This window comes from Amblyomma maculatum, unplaced genomic scaffold (assembly GCF_055883805.1).
Source record: "Amblyomma maculatum isolate TAMU_Amacu unplaced genomic scaffold, ASM5588380v1 scaffold_13, whole genome shotgun sequence".
Lineage (NCBI taxonomy): Eukaryota > Metazoa > Arthropoda > Arachnida > Ixodida > Ixodidae > Amblyomma > Amblyomma maculatum.
This window is the reverse complement of record NW_028146738.1, coordinates 7,692,083-7,708,806: the sequence shown is the minus strand read 5'-3', so window position 1 is coordinate 7,708,806 and position 16,724 is coordinate 7,692,083. Positions and strand designations below refer to the sequence as shown.

Genomic DNA, 16,724 nt, shown 5'->3' with positions numbered 1-16,724 from the left:
CTTCCAATTAAAACTTTTGAACAACATTAACAATAGTGACACAGGAATTGATAGGAACACATATTTAAAACAACCTCATTATCAGTCTAAGAGATGGGAAAATTCCAAAAAAATCAGGCATATCAAAGCCGCATAAATGCATTTTCATTTTTTCTGCGCTAAATTTCAGATTGGAATGAAGGAACAAAACAAAGCTATTTGTAAGAGGTCTGCGTTGCATGAACATTTTGAAAACATATGAAACTCTAGAAAGGGGGAGGTTGTATTTGCAAAGCTTAAACTTCAAACTTGCATAACTTTGGCTGGAAGTAAGGCAGGTCCATAAAAGTAGTTTTATTGTATTCCTTAGACATTCAGGAACAGATCCTTGCAGTTTTAGCAATTTTACTACAGTAGATATTTCTGAAATCGTCCTGCAAACTTCAATCACCAAGGTTATTGTAACTACTAAACACATTTATGTAGAAAGAAACTAACACCATATTTGAAATCAGCACAAAAAGTTACATATACAATGCTGATTTCAAATTAATAGCAATAATAAGAAAATTTTGTTCAAGACCCAGGTCCCCCCTTAAGAGCACCTGCAAGCAGCATGCCAAAAGCATCGACCAGGAGCTGCCATCTTCCTCCTCACCATCAAGTAACTCATGTTGCATGTCGTCAATTCTCAAGCTGCTATACAGAACATCCAACTCTGTATTCCTGTAACCCCAATTATGTAGCCTAAGCTGTAATTAAACCTCAGTTATCCCCATGCAAAAGAAGTTGTTAGTTCATTCAACCAACCACTATGAGACAAAGCACTAAAAGGAATGGCCATTTACAGTCGTTACGTCACCCATTCAATGAACATACAACTTTTTTTCATATACAGCCTCCGACACCATCACTGTGTCAACCGGAGCAATGTCTGTAGCCATAAATTGAGTTTAGGTTAGCAGTTTTAAAAGACAGTTCTATATGCTATTTGCTAATTTATTTCCTAAGTCGGAAAAAGGGAGCCCCAAGGAATATAGTGTAATAACTCGAAATGCTCAGAAAAAAAAAGAACAGACTTTCCATTCAAATTAGATGCAAGACTGCTTCTTGTGAGTTGCAGGAAAAAAAGAGGCCACAGCTCCTCTTCTTTTACGATGGCAGTCATGTAATTCTCCTGTTTTGTGACCCACACAGCTTAGAATCCTCTGGCCATTTCCTTGATTGCCACCAATGTCCTGGTAGAGGTCACAATGGGTCTACATGAGTGGCATCTGTATCTTTTCCTACCGTCTTGATATCATGCTCAGTTGAATGCCTCTCTGCTTTATTCACTTTTAATTAATTCTGGCCTTCATCTGGACATGATGCATGCTCACTTACCTTGAAAGAGTAGGTCTAAGCAAAGTCCTTCCATGTAGCCTCTGTTGCTGTTGGAAATTGTCCAACTTCTCCAGTACCAATCCAGGTGGCAGGGCCTTTTCAGCATACAATATGATTTCCTGAAAAAGGCAAGAAGGTTGAAATATAATTAACAAAGTATGCAAGTGAGCCAGACAAACTATGCTGCAGAAGAGACAGAAAGCAACTGCTAATGTACAAATGCAGATTAACTGTTTTAAACATTCAGAGCAGCCAAATACTTTAGCCTTTTGCCATTCTCTTCCCAACAGTGTGAAAACAACAGCTGTTATCATTCCTGTGGTGCCATTTCAGAGGCTAGAATGAGCAGTTTGCTCATTGCAAAGTCGTAAGCCAAGTGGTCGAGGATAGTTCATGTTCACAAGCTTGCTCTTCTAGCACAGCTCCGATTTCGGCAAAATGTGCCTACTTCACATCATTGGAGGTTAATTTACACATTTACATTGACTTGACGTTGAGGTTTGCAGTTCTTTAAAGTATAGTTAGTATAGTAAGGGGGTAAAGTTTCTAAAATTCTGGGACAAAATAGCAAATGGAGAAAGCTAGAGATTCTGCATTTTTTTTTTTTTGTAAGGCGAAAGCCTTTCTAGGCTCATTGAAATCCCGTGCATAGGATCTGTACGCTGATGCGTTATTTGCAAATAATGAATGTATGAGAAGGAAAATTAGCTATCAATCATAACAGATGTATGAGGAGGAAAAGTAGATGTCAATCATCCTGATGATGTCATGTGAAAAATAAAAATTCTGTCTCCCCCGGAAATCGAACCACCACCCCTTGTATCCCCAGCCGAGCGTTTTGAAAAACTGCACCACACCTGGGATCGTGAAATGCACATCATAATTCTCCTTGTCTAACATGAGGATGATAGTAGTGATGACAATGATGCTGGAATTAGTGATAATGATTGTGCATTTTGTTTATAATGGCAATGAGAGCAAGAGTGGTGCACCGTGCGCAGCAGCAATGATCCTGCTTTCGCATTTCTGCAGTTTAGATTCCACAGTGCTCTCAGAATTTTTTTCTTAATCGAGCGTGGTTTGACAACCTCAATCACGATATCTTGTCTTGCTTGCACAAAGAATCATAAAACAAGGTTTATTGTCCACAAAAATCAACATCTTGCATCGCATGAGGGCAGCTCCAGAACAGCCCAATTTCAAGACAGCTGTGATCAGCCTATGCCCAAAAGCAAACCCACTAAAAAAACAGAACAAAATGCAAAATATCCATTTAATAGCGAACATAGAAAAAACAACAAAAAAGGCAACGGGGCAAATGCCGAAAGCAGATAAGAAAGCAAGTTGTAAGCAAATTACAGGTGAGCATGTCTTTGGCAACATGCTTTCTCGGGGCAGGCAATGCTGGGCATATCAGGTTATATACCTCGCGCACGTTTCAGCAGCTTTAAAGGGGTCGTGAAACGTTTTCCGGAAATTTTGCACGGCTTAGTTAAATGGAATCCTTGTCCTGCATCATTTAATATACCTCGATTCGTTTCATCGCCCGCGTTGATTTAATAGCGACAAAAACAGAATTTCGGTTTCCTAGCGCGCGTCCTCCTCAACTCAACAGATACGTCATAACGCTAAGCCAATGAGAAGCTCCCGTTGCCGGAGCCTGCTGAGCCAAAGTTGACCGAGCTCGGTGTATTTTAGAGGTTTTAATTGTGCCCTACTCTACGCTCACACAGGGTTTTTTAATATGGCCGACGCCTAGGTTCCTCCGTGGGTTCCAGCGTCGCTGTGCTGCTATAGTGAACTAGAATATAGTCGCTACTGTTAAAACATGGTTACATCGTGGGCTTTGAGCCTTACGCCGACGCAACTTTTCGGGTGCCAGGTCGGCGAAGATGGACCCTGCGAGCGACCGGTACAGTAACACTTGTGTCGAGAGGCCGCGGTAACCGCGGCACAACTCCGGCTTGCAGAAGCCCCGACCGTCAGCCTCCCGATCCCAGCCGTTTCGGAACTACGCATTGGTATGTATGTCCGAGTCTTGCAACCTAGCCTACGTTTGACCGTTGCGAGAGTTCGCAATCGCTAACCGAAGCTTTCGAACAGGTGCAGCTGCGGGCGGTGCGTGCCGATGCCGACTGCTCTTGAGAGCATCCCGGCGGCGACTACGTAGTTGAAGCAGCCGTCTGGGTGTTACAGATCATCCGCATTTACTCCAAATGCTTCTTGATCGTGGACTGCTAGTCGAGAACACAAGGTAAGAACCTTGAGCGAAAGGCGACATAACTTGAACAAGCGGCACCTGTTTTTAATTTTCTCGAGCAAGAAATGCTGTAATGAAATCTATTGCGGAAGGCAGTGTTAATAAAATAAAGCTTCCCCTTTAACGTTACTTACCTGCGATCATCTACACTGTCTACAGTGTTGATATTGCACCACGTTAGTGCGAACACATCGCTGGTTTTCATATTTTTCTTGTTTTTGTAGAAGCGCATGAGCATGACGTTTTACCATGCAAATTACTGGTTTGCTTAATTCCATGCACGAGTAAATGAGAAAACACGCATCATCTGATAGTGTGAACTTGCTAAATGGAAAGGGCATGCACATTGATGTGAAGTAACGAGGGGGGGGGGGGGGGGGGACGCTGTCCGGACACATTTGCTTGTTTTATTAGCCAGGTATGACCTTCAGCAAGTGCAGCACTTCAAAACATAAATACATAAGGAATGCCACAAGAAATGCAGTAAATAAGTACAAAAGCAATCTCATTTCGGAGGACTCTGTGCTAAGTGAAATTGCATGCAGTGAAGTAGCCTGTCTCCTGCGGAAGCCGTGGGAAAATGCACTAAAAAACGACACAGAAAAGAAAAACACACAGAGCAGGACTGGCTTCTGCAGACGATCACTAACTAGCCCGACAACTCTTGTTATAGCCTGTCCCCACTTGCTGCCAGAACAATCACCATACCAGCACTTTAGTTTTACAGTTTTATTTGCTAGTTTTTTTTTTACCCACTTGCATTAGGTGAGTGTTGTATAGTGTGCAAATATAATTAAAAAAATTGACTTCACTGATACTATCATCAACACCTGCACACAGTAAACCTCTCCAAAATGCTTTGACACTGACATTTTACATGTGCTGAAATGTAACAACCAAAAAAAAAAACAAAAAAAAAAGAAAGACGTTCTCCCAAAGGCCAGTACACCGAAACTTCCACAGTTTGAGTAAGTGTTGGAAATTTTACAGTTAGCAAATGAAGTTATAGAGTAGTTTTGCGGCACTTGCAGAAAGTTTGGCACGTGCCGTGTTGTGGGAAAACAACGGAGAGCTGTTGACAGAAGTGCACTTGTAGTTTATGGCTCCTTCGAATAGAATGACTCCATGCACAGAGCTGCTTAATGCATAAGTCGCATACTTAACATCTTCGTGCTATGCGGATGATATCAGCGTGGACATTGACATCGGCCACAACACTAGTATAGAGGGTGTAAGACGACTACCAGGTTTTGTCAGTCAAAAGCTGCATTGCCTTCAGGCATTATTTTGCTGCAGTAGCAAATTGTGATTGCACTGGAGTTCTAATATTGGGTGGGTCTCATTCTCTCTCAGTCACCTGCAGCAGAATTCAAAGTTTGCCATACTTCCAGGGAGAATAAATTGACAGTGAAAGTTACACTGTACAGCTTCTGTTAGACGGGAATTAATTGTACAGATGCATGAATAACTTTCAAATTTGTAAAAGACCTAAATCATATTTTCATTTTGCTATGCTGAAAAGTGAATATTGCTTTTTCTCTTGTCAACAGGAGGCACCACTACATCTGCTACAGCCAGCTTGCGCACTGGCTTTGGGGATGCCTCGGCAGACATCACAGTAAAGTCCTCCCTATTTTTAATGCAAGCCAAATAAGGGAAAGGTTTCCATCTGACAGTTACGCTGGTTTCCAGTTTGTGCAAGGTTTGTTGAGTCATCACCTTATTCATTCTGAAACAAGCCGGAAAATTGAGAAGAGAGAATTGCAGGACAGCTGGACTAATAACTGGAATTTTACTAAAGGATAGAGGCAAAAGAAGACTTGCACAGAGATGCACATGTAAAAAAGGCCCCAAAAGACTGTTGACCGATTTCTTAGCCACACACACGTCCTTAGCCTTTGCAGTATAGTGTGCCTTTGGACTTGGATCTGTGGCTTCCCTTTTGTAACGAGTGGTTCTTGACCATAAGGAATTTGCTTTTTTTAGATTTTGATTTTTTAGACCCTTTCTGCTTTCCACGCTTTCACTGCTTTGGGGGTTTTTCGTGCACGTGCATTTCTGTGCGAATCTTCTTTTGCCTCTTTCCTTCAGTAACATTTCAGTTGTTAGTCAAACTTTGTCTTGTGCTCCTCTCACGTGTTTCGTCTTCTGGCTGGTTTTAAGATGAATCAGTACCAACTCATCCAGTTGTTAGTCTTGTTGATATCACTAGCCTGACTGCACCCACTGCTGGGCAAATGCTTCTCCCATATCCATCCGAATAACCCGATCCTGTGCCAGGTGCATGATTCTCGCAAACTTCCTAATTTCATCTGCTTGCCCGAGTTTCTGCCGCCCCCTGCTAAACTTGCCTTCCCTTGGAATCTAAAAGACATATATAGGCTCACTTAGAATGAATTTTGTGTACTCACTCCCTTCCTTTACCTTTGACGGTTAGAATTTTTCTTCTTTTGGAACTGACCGCAGATACATCAGCTGCATCCATATGATCCCCGCAGACTTCCTAATCTCATCTGTCTGCCCGAATTTCTGCCGCCCCCTGCTACGCTTGCCTTCCCCTGGAATCTACAAGACATATATAGGCTCACTTAGAATGAATTTTGTGTGTTCACTCCCCACCTATACCTTTGATGGGTGGAATTTTTTTTAGCTCTGACCGCAAATGCATCATAATTTTGCAGTTGTGTATATACCTGCTTGTATAGATGTCTCTCCCATATCTATCCAAATAACCCGATCCTCTGTCAGCTGCATCCATCTGATCCCCGCAAACTTTTTATCTGCCTGCCTGAGTTTCTGCTGCCCCCTGCTATACTTGCCTTCCCTTGGAATCTACAAGACATATATAGGCTCACTTAGAATGAATTTTGTGTACTCAATCTCTAACTATACCTTTGTCGGATGCAATTTTTTTTTTTATTTAGCACTGACCTCAACACATCATGATTGTGAAGCTGTATATACACATTTGTATATTTAGGAGAGAGGAAGACAGCAAAGAAGCGTGAATAAAAGATATCTTGCTCTAGGTCAACTTCCTTCTAGCCTAAAAATTTTTGTATGCATTGATGAACCTGCGGCCAACCAATAAATTATTTTGAAAGCAACATGTCTCTAACACTCATTTGGTAACATTAGATAATGCCCAAATGTACTACAAAGTGGTGGTCCTTGTGGCACTGACAAACCTAGATTTTCTAGTTGCCGTGTTCACCTTTACACGTCCTCAAAAAATAGTGGCTCATGGGGAATAGAAAAATCAAACCGTTTTCTGCAAAAGCTGCTTTGAAAGGTGGCCACTGTTTTCAGCATTTTGCAGTCTCATTCAGAAGCAAGCCAGCATAATCTGCAATCTGTAGACATGCATACAATAATATGTGCCTTATACTTTGAAATGTACCAGACTTTAACCAGTCATAAAACAGCGTGCTGAAAAGGTATGTATAGTAAAGCCTCCTTCGTTGATTATACCCGTAGTTTGCATGAAAACATCTGCACTAGAACCTGCATGACGTTGAGTTAATTGGCCTGCTGGTTGAATATGCCACCAAAATGCTGGTAATACAATGAACTTTGTCGGTGCTGGGGTCAAGTCTAGAAATATAAAGTTGGGATGATTTACTTGTGAAACCTTTCTGCTGAATTCACTGCAGGCTAGAATGTAACAGGATTAAAGGGCAGCTGTAGACGTAAGGGCAGTCCACATTGTCACGGCATCTTATGCGTCCTAGTACACATATCTACATACCGTGCATGTTTTGCTAGTAAACAATGTAACCACAGATTTGCGAAGCTCCAAGAATGCTACACTGATGCTGTCTGAGTAGCTGCTTGTGTCGCTGAATATTGTGAAAGCCTTTTGATGGAACGAAAACTGCTTGGTGAATACTTATGCAGAGTGAGGTTGGTCAGGAGCGCAGGTGATATGTACACCCTCGCAATTTAACCATACAAGCACAGACTATGATACTCATACAAATTGAAAAATATAAGGGAAGGAATTGAACTGAAGACTTCGCGGTTCGACAATCCAAACTTCTACTACATGTGCTTTGGGCTGTGTGTGCTAGCCCGCCTGCAATCTGATTGCCCGAGCCAGGAAAATAGTACACACCCATATGAGCACCACTCCCAGTACTCTTTAACATGTACATAGAAGTGCAGGTGCTTGGGATAAACTTTGGCTGCCGCAATGCACCTCAAACAATGGCATGTTAGCCAGAATAGCAGGTTGGGCTGGTTGGTTTTCCATCCTGAGGTAACAGCGCAAAATGTGGACGGGAGCACAAGACGAGAAGACGATGAGACATTGTGTCGTCTTCTCGTCTTGTGCTCCCATCCACGTTTTGTGCTGTTACTTCAGAATGTCACGTGCCTGCCCAATATCTACATAATTGTCACACGAACCACTTTGTGTGTATTTACGACTACTTGCACAACACCATTGCCACCCACTGATGATGAGCAGCTGAACAGCAGTTTTTCAGGTACACTCCGCTGCCATTAATTACAAATGCTATCACGCTACGACTTCCCATACCACCCCACCCAACCTCTGTGTGTAATGACTCAACCTTTGGTGCGTTTGCATGTTCTCGGGATACTGGAGAAATCCAAGATATCAATTAGTAGATTCAAGCAACTTAATCTGACATACATCTGGTGAGAATATTACAACTCTATCCATGTATACACAGATCTGTATCACCGCAAGCGTCGCCTACAATTGTGGTGATGCCGCTCAGAACATGACTCATCTTTTTTTTAAGGGCATAATTCTCCACAAACCGCTGCTGAGCTTGTGGCCCCTTGGTAAGAGGCTTTCCACATCTGTGGGAAACCACTTTAGAAGTGGTGTGAATTCACAGTTTCAAAGCCTGCATTACAAATTTTTGGAAGTTTTCAACACCACACCCTTACCAGCCTTTGGCACTACACATCACTGAGTTCCTTATATCTACTTGTGCTCAAGGCCACAAGGTAGTGCTTTAGTGGATCCATACCCACTTGCCTAGTTATATGCCATTATGCATGCTTTCTCCATAGACTGCATCTAAATGTGGTTTCACACACAAATATTTATACTTAATTGGGCAGGCGGACTGCCCAGAATGTTCCACATGTGACATTACGGAGACTCTGGAGCGTGTACTAGTGGTGTGTCCCAGTATATGCGTGCAAAACAATAACTCGAGTTACTTCTTTGAAGTGTTTTGGCAATAGGCCTCTCTCAGAGGACTTATTGGCCGGTTGGCCAGAAATGGAAAGCTCTACAGGCAGTGCAGGCTTTCTGCTGCTTCTTGCATGACACAGGACTTGACTCGTGACTGTGGTGCAAGTTACTATTCCTGTATATGTCATGACCCTCTTTGTTCTTCCCTTTCTGTAGCAGGTCAGATATTAAACTTTTAAGCCAATCTATCCGCCTTTCCAATCAATAACACTTGCGTGAATGCATTTCTCCTGGATGGTTGATCTGGTAATCACACCATCGTAATGCAAGGACATGGGGCGTATGAGCTTTTGAGGTGAACAATTTTTACCCTAGAAATGTCTTAAATGATGTGAAGGATTCTGAGCTCTGCTCAACATGATCCTCCTCTTTGGAGTCTTCATCAGGTTCTATGGGACGAGATGAGTGCTGTGGAAAGAACGTGATCGAAGTGGAACCAAGGGGCCTGTTCTGGGTGGTACGATATGCTGGTAGGGGCACCTGTTGTGCTGGCCTCACGGTATCGTTCAAAATAAAAAAAAAATCCAAAATGCGCATATTACTGCTATGAGGGCAATCTGGCAGGAAACAATCAAATAGAACTGGTGGCTTCTGCGAGTCGAGTAGTTCTCAAATAAGCATATCTGTAAGGCTACAAATCGCAACTACGTTTACTGCCTTTATCACGCGACCTACACTTTTTTTTGCCAATGCACTGGGCCAGCGGTTTTGCGTCGGTACGACGCATCGTTTGAGGTGAGCTTTCTTCGTTTCCGGTCCATGCCGAGGCTTCGAATGACGCCGAGGTTCATTTAGGACTTCCAGTAGAAAGTAGTAAGAACACATGAACCCAATCGGTGTGCCAAAACTTGTGAAAGCGAACGTTACTTCCACTCGGAGAAGCCGTGCTGCAATCGATCGCGACGTACACGGTTGGCATAGCGAGCACTCAAACCCGCACAACACGCCTAAACCCAGAACCTAACGGTGACAGGAAAAATAGGCGAAGTCTGAGCACTGTAGACGTTGTAGGAAGTATGCTTCCTCTTTTCTCTTTCTTTTTTTCTTTTTTTTTTTTTTTTTTTTAAGAAAGGTTACGAGAGAGGCGTCGGGAAGGTGGGGGAGCAAAGCTGCGACAACGCGTATGAAAGGGCCACCCAAGTACATTGTAGCAACCTTTTTTTTTTTTTTCGGTTTCCGGCTTTCCGTGTAGTGCCATAGTTCAGGTCATCCGGCCGAAATAAAGGAAGCGAAGCTCGACACGCTATTCTCAGTGATGCAGCGCGGAGGCGAGCAACTAATATACGAGTACGCGCCGCGGCGCCCGCTCCTGAAACACTCCACCCACCACTCGGATTGAACACACTTGTCGATTTCTTTGACCTGGAACCGTATTTAGATCGTATCTTTAATGACGCCAAGAATAATAATAATAAAAAAATTACAGCAGCGGCCGCACAACCAAGTTGTACTGGTGGTATGAGACTGCTCAAGACGTTGTGCTCCATCACGAATGTTCACAAAAAAAAGAAAAAGAAAATAACAACAAAAAATTAGACTGGAACCATTTTCATTTGGAGTACCCGGCGGAGCGAGGTATAGCCGTCGTTACCGAAAATCTGAACTTGAGCGTCACCTCTCGCTCTGTTCCAGAGCGCAGCGAGAAGCAGACACCACCCGTAAAGTGAGCTTTACCACCCGTCCTGCTCCGCCGCCGCCGCCGACCGCGCGTCACGTGACAGTATTGTTGAAGAAATGCGTTTGCGTGAGCGAATAATTGATATAATATATTTTTATTTGCTAACTTTAACAGCAACCTATTATTGTATGGGAAATAATGATTATATCTGCGTTTCCAAACAGCTAAACATGACGTAGGCGAGTACTTCTAATTCCGGCCTACAGGGTCGCATGGTCGCTTCAGGAACGCAAAAATGCTTTGATTTCAGAATGGTATTATTAAATGCAGAAGCAATATTTCGACGAGATATTTTGGAATAGGCATACCTAATGTTTACTGAAGCAAGGAAAATTGCAACTGGGCTGCTACATTTTCGTTTCACGACCCCTTTAAACTTTTTTTGGTGGACTTGGGCTTCGTCACGGCGTTATAGAATTGAAAATTTAAAACTGCTGCACATTTTCCGGACTGGCTGGCACGTGAAGCGAACTTTACATGTGCTCGTTCCCCCTGCTGATCTTTGTCAAACTAACCCTTCTGAATTTTCCTGGTGCTAGCATGGGCAGACACTGTGTGCCATGCATGATGGTTTGGTTTATAAGGTCTAATGTCCCAAGGCAACTCAGGTTATGAGAGATACCATACTGGAGATCACAACGGAGTCCAGAGCGAACACAGCCACAGTTAGCTCAAGAACAATGGTATCAAACTAACGGCGGTGACACGATGGCTTTGTACAATGCAAGCCCATTTTATATGAACCCAGCACACAGCCCCAACGCAATGCTACAGCCATAGTCAATGATGAAAAAGAACAATTGCTTCCACAAAAGAAAGCCAGTCATAGAAAAAAAAATATTCAAATGAAAACCAAGTTTCACTTCAAAAAAATCTGCTCCATAAAATGCACTCAAATTATGATTAGCAACAATTTGCTTCATGGGCTAGGTGCCAAATTGCTAATAGGGTGGAGCAAGTCATTAACCAATCTGATGTTACCTAAATGTGCAACCACCTCCAGCACGACACCATGCTAACCAAAGGGTGCCAGACCATGGTATGTTTGTGGTGGCTGGCAGTTCAATTTGCCTGCTTTTCGCCAGTGTCCAATCGGTATTCCGACAACACGCTCATGAAAGAGGTACTTTTCCATATTTCACCTCTGGTTGTGGCCTTGTGCACTGAGAAGACCTGGGAAAACACTCCCTGCATAAGCGTGTTGTTCAGGCAGCAATCCGGTACAGGAGAAAAAAGCAGCCAGATCAAACTGTGCATCAGCTATCATCAGCAACTGCAGCCAACCAGAAAGAAAGCATGGTCTCACAACTAGTAGCTAAAGCTTTATGGCAGTGATGTCAGTCTATGCCATACCGTTGGCTGTACAGTAACTTACACTTGTGTTACCCACATATGAAACAAGCATTTCAGGATAATGAAAACTAGAGCAACTACTGACAGCTTTCCTGTCTATTTTATGTAAATGTTGAGCACATCAATAGTCAATACTTGAAAAATAATCACCTGAGCATGTCATTACTTCCTGAACACAAAGAGCACACAGTGAAAGTATAACACATATCAAAAGCCAGGCACACAAGATGAGGGGAACAAGAACCTTCTCTGAGCACCGTGGGGTCTCAGGTGGAGATGGTCTTGTAGCCATAGGTAGCCATAGCTTGTCAGGTAGCCATAGAAGATGTGCATGAGGTACTTGGGGCCAAAGAATGGCGAGCTCAGTGCACACAATAGTTTGCTTGTTACACCACCCACGGAGTGCTGCATGGAAATGAATCACCAGGGACACACACAAGACTCAAACCTCTGCCATACAAGCACACCTATTTTACTCAAGGCAATTATGTACCAAGCAAGTGCTGCTATGTGAACAGTGGTTCAACAATGTTGCACAGAATACACAAAATGAAATGCATACAAGTAGACTACACATGCACACCTTTCAGTATTCTACTTAAGTCTACATGATAACAATGGGTAACAAGTTTTTGTTATTGCAACTGTAGGAAGAAGGAAAAGAAAATGCACGGGCCTGCTACTGGCTCTGTAGCTGAGCCACCTCCGCTGCCTCGTGCGGACAGAAGAGAAAATAGAGATGAAAGTAAGAAAAAGAAAAGGGAGAGAAAGACAAGCGTCGCAACAGCCGTCGTCCACCTTCGAAGCAGTGGTGGATGGCTGCCTCCGTCACAATTAAGCGGCGGTGACCTACCAGTCCCGGCCCCGTAGGGCCAGGAGCAGCCACCCCAAGTTGCTTATGCATTTAAGTGCAACTCTTGCTGCCACTCACAGCCACTGGGCCACAGAGAGAGAGACAAAAAAACTTTCTGCTTTTTTATACAAGATTTTAAGCTGGTTGATAATGTTGATGATGTTTGCAGTTGTGTTTGATCCAATTAACTTTTAAATATATGCAATAAATGCCATTGATTTCACAGAATAAAAGCTTCCTTTGACTAGCAAATAACGCATAGCATTTCCCCGACCTAAACCATAAAAAGACAAGTTTTTAATCCATTTCTTTGTCCACGCAGCACGGTGCACCTTACACCTGTCTGCGCTCATCGCAAGCACACTGTTGTTACTGTACAATGCTCTCACGAGGTTACAGGTGCACAACCGTTCGTATCTCAGGCCAAACGCATTGCATAATAAACTTATAAATGGGCGAACTCCCCACAACACAATCACAGTCATAACATAGTACGTAAATTACTACACATGCACTCCATAACGTGCGCCTCATGCAGGTAGAATGGAGTCCGAAGAGAATACTGGCATGGTTAGCTCGAGAACAATGGTATCACACTAACGCCGGTGACGCGACTCCTTCGGACAGTGCGAGCACATTTGCATCAACACTGCTCGGAGCCCTGAACGCAATTCTGCAGGCATCGCTTACTCAATAACAGCTAATAAACTAGAATTTCGCAAGCTCACATGCGAGACAGCGAGAAACGCGAACATGAACGTCATACCGCGTTTTCCACCACAGCGCAGGGACAGCAAAGGCAGTGGAGCTTTAAGGCCCGAATTCTGAAACACTCCTAACCAGCCTCACACACACGCCGTAAGGCGACCTGATGTCAATTTTGAAACGCTCGTGATTTCCCTCTTCGAGTGCTCGTTACCTGTGTGCGCTTGCGTCTGGACCACTTCTCGACGCCGCTTTTCTGCCCTCACAAGGACGGCGATCGCGAGTGCATCCAATTACATCTCTGACCCTCAGGAAACGAGCAATGCTGCCGACGCCGTTTGTCATCGAGGACGGCAGCTTCGAAAGTTACCGAAGGTTTACTCCGCGCAAATGAACTTTTGCGTGGCCGTGTGCATGAGCCAATTTAAATTTTCTGTTTCGTCCCACAATTTCTTCAACTGTTTTACCTCACGTGGGCGCACGTTTGGCATGCTGTTGCAGTCGGTGCACAAGCGCTCCCACACTTTTGACTTCGCGTTGAGCGACACGGCGTCGTCTTGTTGCTCTCGACCGCATTTTTGTACTTGCGCACCAGCTCGACAAGGAGGTCTTTCTCCTCTTCAGAAAAATAGATTTTACCTAGCATGGCAGCACATATGTCACAAATGCAGGTGGTCGCTGTAAACAGGTGGCGGTGGCCATGGCGAAGGCAGCCGAAACCAAATTAACTCCCATAGAAGCCTGCGTGTCGACTCTGAGCGAGGCTTTAGTTTCCCGGCGCCCCCTGCGAACTGTGAGGCAAAACAAACACGTGACGTTGCTTGTGCGTCACGGTGACATAGATTTGACGGGGAATTCGATTGTCTTTGTACTTATGAACGAAAAACAAGGCCAACAACGACGGAGGCAGAACGATGCTCGGATAAGGCAGAAAAATGGACACCGTAACTGTTCAGCCAACTTTACTTGACATGGATTTCTACTGTCAAGTTTTACGTTAACTGAAATGTTACGGCATCTTTAACCACCTTATCATAGCATCGTTCTGCCTCCGTCGTCGTTAGCCTGGTCTTCCGTCGCGCGTAATGTAAACGCATTCTGGGGCTTATTTCTTTGGGCACGTTTGTGAAAAATGGCCTTCAAGTGAATTCGACAAGCACATGGATAGAATCACATGGCTTGAAGCATTTCACTAAGGGCCTAAATGAGTGAAGCTTCGGCGATAATTGCAGCCTTTTCCTGCAGCGTCAAAAACTTGCGCTTCTTTACAGGAGGCGGCATGTTTCCGACAGTAAAAAAAAACTACAAAAAACACTGTACACAGGCAAGTCGCGAGCGGCACAAGGCGGATGGCGAGATCGGCGAGATAGCGTGGTCGCGTGGTCGGCGCACTAGCGGAGGTTCCTTGCTCTTCCCCGGTTGGCCGGCGGTGTCGTCACGTGGCATGAAACGTCACATACATGCCTAGTGGCCAACAGACAGGCTAGCAAAAAGCAGCTTTCAGCGGGCAAAAAAAAAAAATATGCTTTGCTATCATCATCATTACCGAACCAACCGAAAGTAAACAAAAATGGCTGCGCCGGTGCTTGTTGGCAGGTGAAATGAACGGGCTCGACTTGTCGGATGAGTGTGCTGCTGCAGTTTCGCCCATTCTATGTTCCCGACTGGCTGATGTGCCGAAAAAATGTTGCAGATCACTACCTCAAACTTTCGTTAATGCGGGACTGCTTTTTAAAAACCCTTCGCTGTTGAGAGGGGACAAATGCATTGAACCCTATGGGAGTTCGCCGGGGGCGGCAGAATTTTTCGTTGTCGCGAGAATTTCGTTCTTGAGGGCTTTCGTTATAGAGGGGTTCAACTGTATATATATAGTGTAAAAGCTCGTTAATCCGGATCTCAAGGGACCGGAAAAAATGTCCGAGTTAACCGAATTTCTGAGTTAACGAGATCCGGATAAACGAGGTTTTACTGTATATATAAAAAATGAGAGCATCCGGGGAACGCTGCGTGTGCCGCTTAAGATAGAGCATAAAGCCAGGCCATCTGCCACTGCGGCACAGGTTCACCATGCTCGACGTACTGAAGTACAACGGTTATGAAGGCAGCGGGATCGTGAGTCTACTGATTCTGATATTGCAGGTAAACGGTGGAAGAATCTAGCACATAGAATCAGGAAACATGCCGTGCGTGCTCAAGAAACTGCTCGACACTGAGTGTCGTCATGAAATGAATACCGAAGTGAAGAGGTACAAACGGGCGGTAGGAACTCCAGGACAGTGGGCTGTGCGACTGCAAGCGATGGAAAGGTATAGCAGGAATAAGCAGAGCTATGCACCTACTTCGCATTTGATTAACTATGCAAATTGGTCAAAATTGTTTTTTTCCCGTGGTGCGCAATAAGTGTGGCAAATAATAAACTTCGCACCGCTGTATGCAATGGAGTGCAAATAGAAGCTTTTGCTCCAGCAAAGGGCTCTGCACATGGCTTTGCATCTGATGAACAGCAAAGTTCCACTATGGGACAGTGACCAGTTTATTAGGTCAATTTCAGAAATATATGCCAATGTGTTTAGGCTTAATGGGAAAGTTTATTAATATGGTGATACCATGTTATAGCACAATTTTAAGTATTTCTTTACCTTGTAGGGCACCGGAACAGGCATGTGAAGAAATAAATGTAGTTTCTTACGCTGATTCTAGAAGTACAGCCGAGTCCACTCATAACAATATTCAGGTGCCACAAAATTTCCATTGTTATAACCGATAATTGTTATAAACTGTTTGCACGAAAAAAAGCATAACTGCAGAGAGGGGTCCCGGACGGCAAGTGACATGCGAGCTCCGCCGAGACATCGTTTTGGAGGCCCCGAAAGGGGTCTTGTAAAAGGTATGAGAAGGTTGCCGCAGCTGCCCCTCAGCTTGAGAAATCCCGAAGTAACGCTGGGGTGGAAAGAGAGAGAGAAAGATGAAACTTTTATTTAAAAGCAGAGGAGATTGGAGCACACAGGCCCCTGCGGTGAAATCGTCGCAAGCATCTCACCACGTACATCTCACTGGCTCGCACGACAAAACCCCATGTCCGTTAACCTTGCTTGCCTCACGCGAAGCGTGTCGACATCCTTCTCCATGGCATCTAAATACACCACGTAGTGCAGCGGAAGGTCCCTCGCGAAAACAAAGCCCCAGAGGTACTGAATCAACTGCAGGGCCTCTTGTGAGAACAACGTTGAGGCAGCCTGCCTACCGCGTCATCGTCGCTATCATCGTCGTCACTGTCGTC

General features: G+C 44.2%; 1 protein-coding gene and 1 long non-coding RNA gene across 3 annotated transcripts in view; one reads left to right on the top strand and one right to left on the bottom strand.

Moving 5' to 3' along the window:
* Positions 1-16,724, bottom strand: part of LOC146172159 (uncharacterized) — a 107,887-nt gene that overhangs the window by 76,437 nt on the left and 14,726 nt on the right. For both annotated transcript variants that reach the window (XM_084585837.1, XM_084585836.1), the window contains exon 4: positions 1,363-1,481. In XM_084585837.1, coding sequence (XP_084441963.1) covers positions 1,363-1,481 — 119 coding nt within the window. The remainder of the gene's footprint in view (positions 1-1,362; positions 1,482-16,724) is intronic.
* On the top strand, positions 2,995-6,729 carry LOC146172160 (uncharacterized). The gene is made up of 3 exons (XR_014702477.1): positions 2,995-3,383; positions 3,466-3,616; positions 5,173-6,729. It is a non-coding gene; the product is annotated as an uncharacterized LOC146172160 (long non-coding RNA).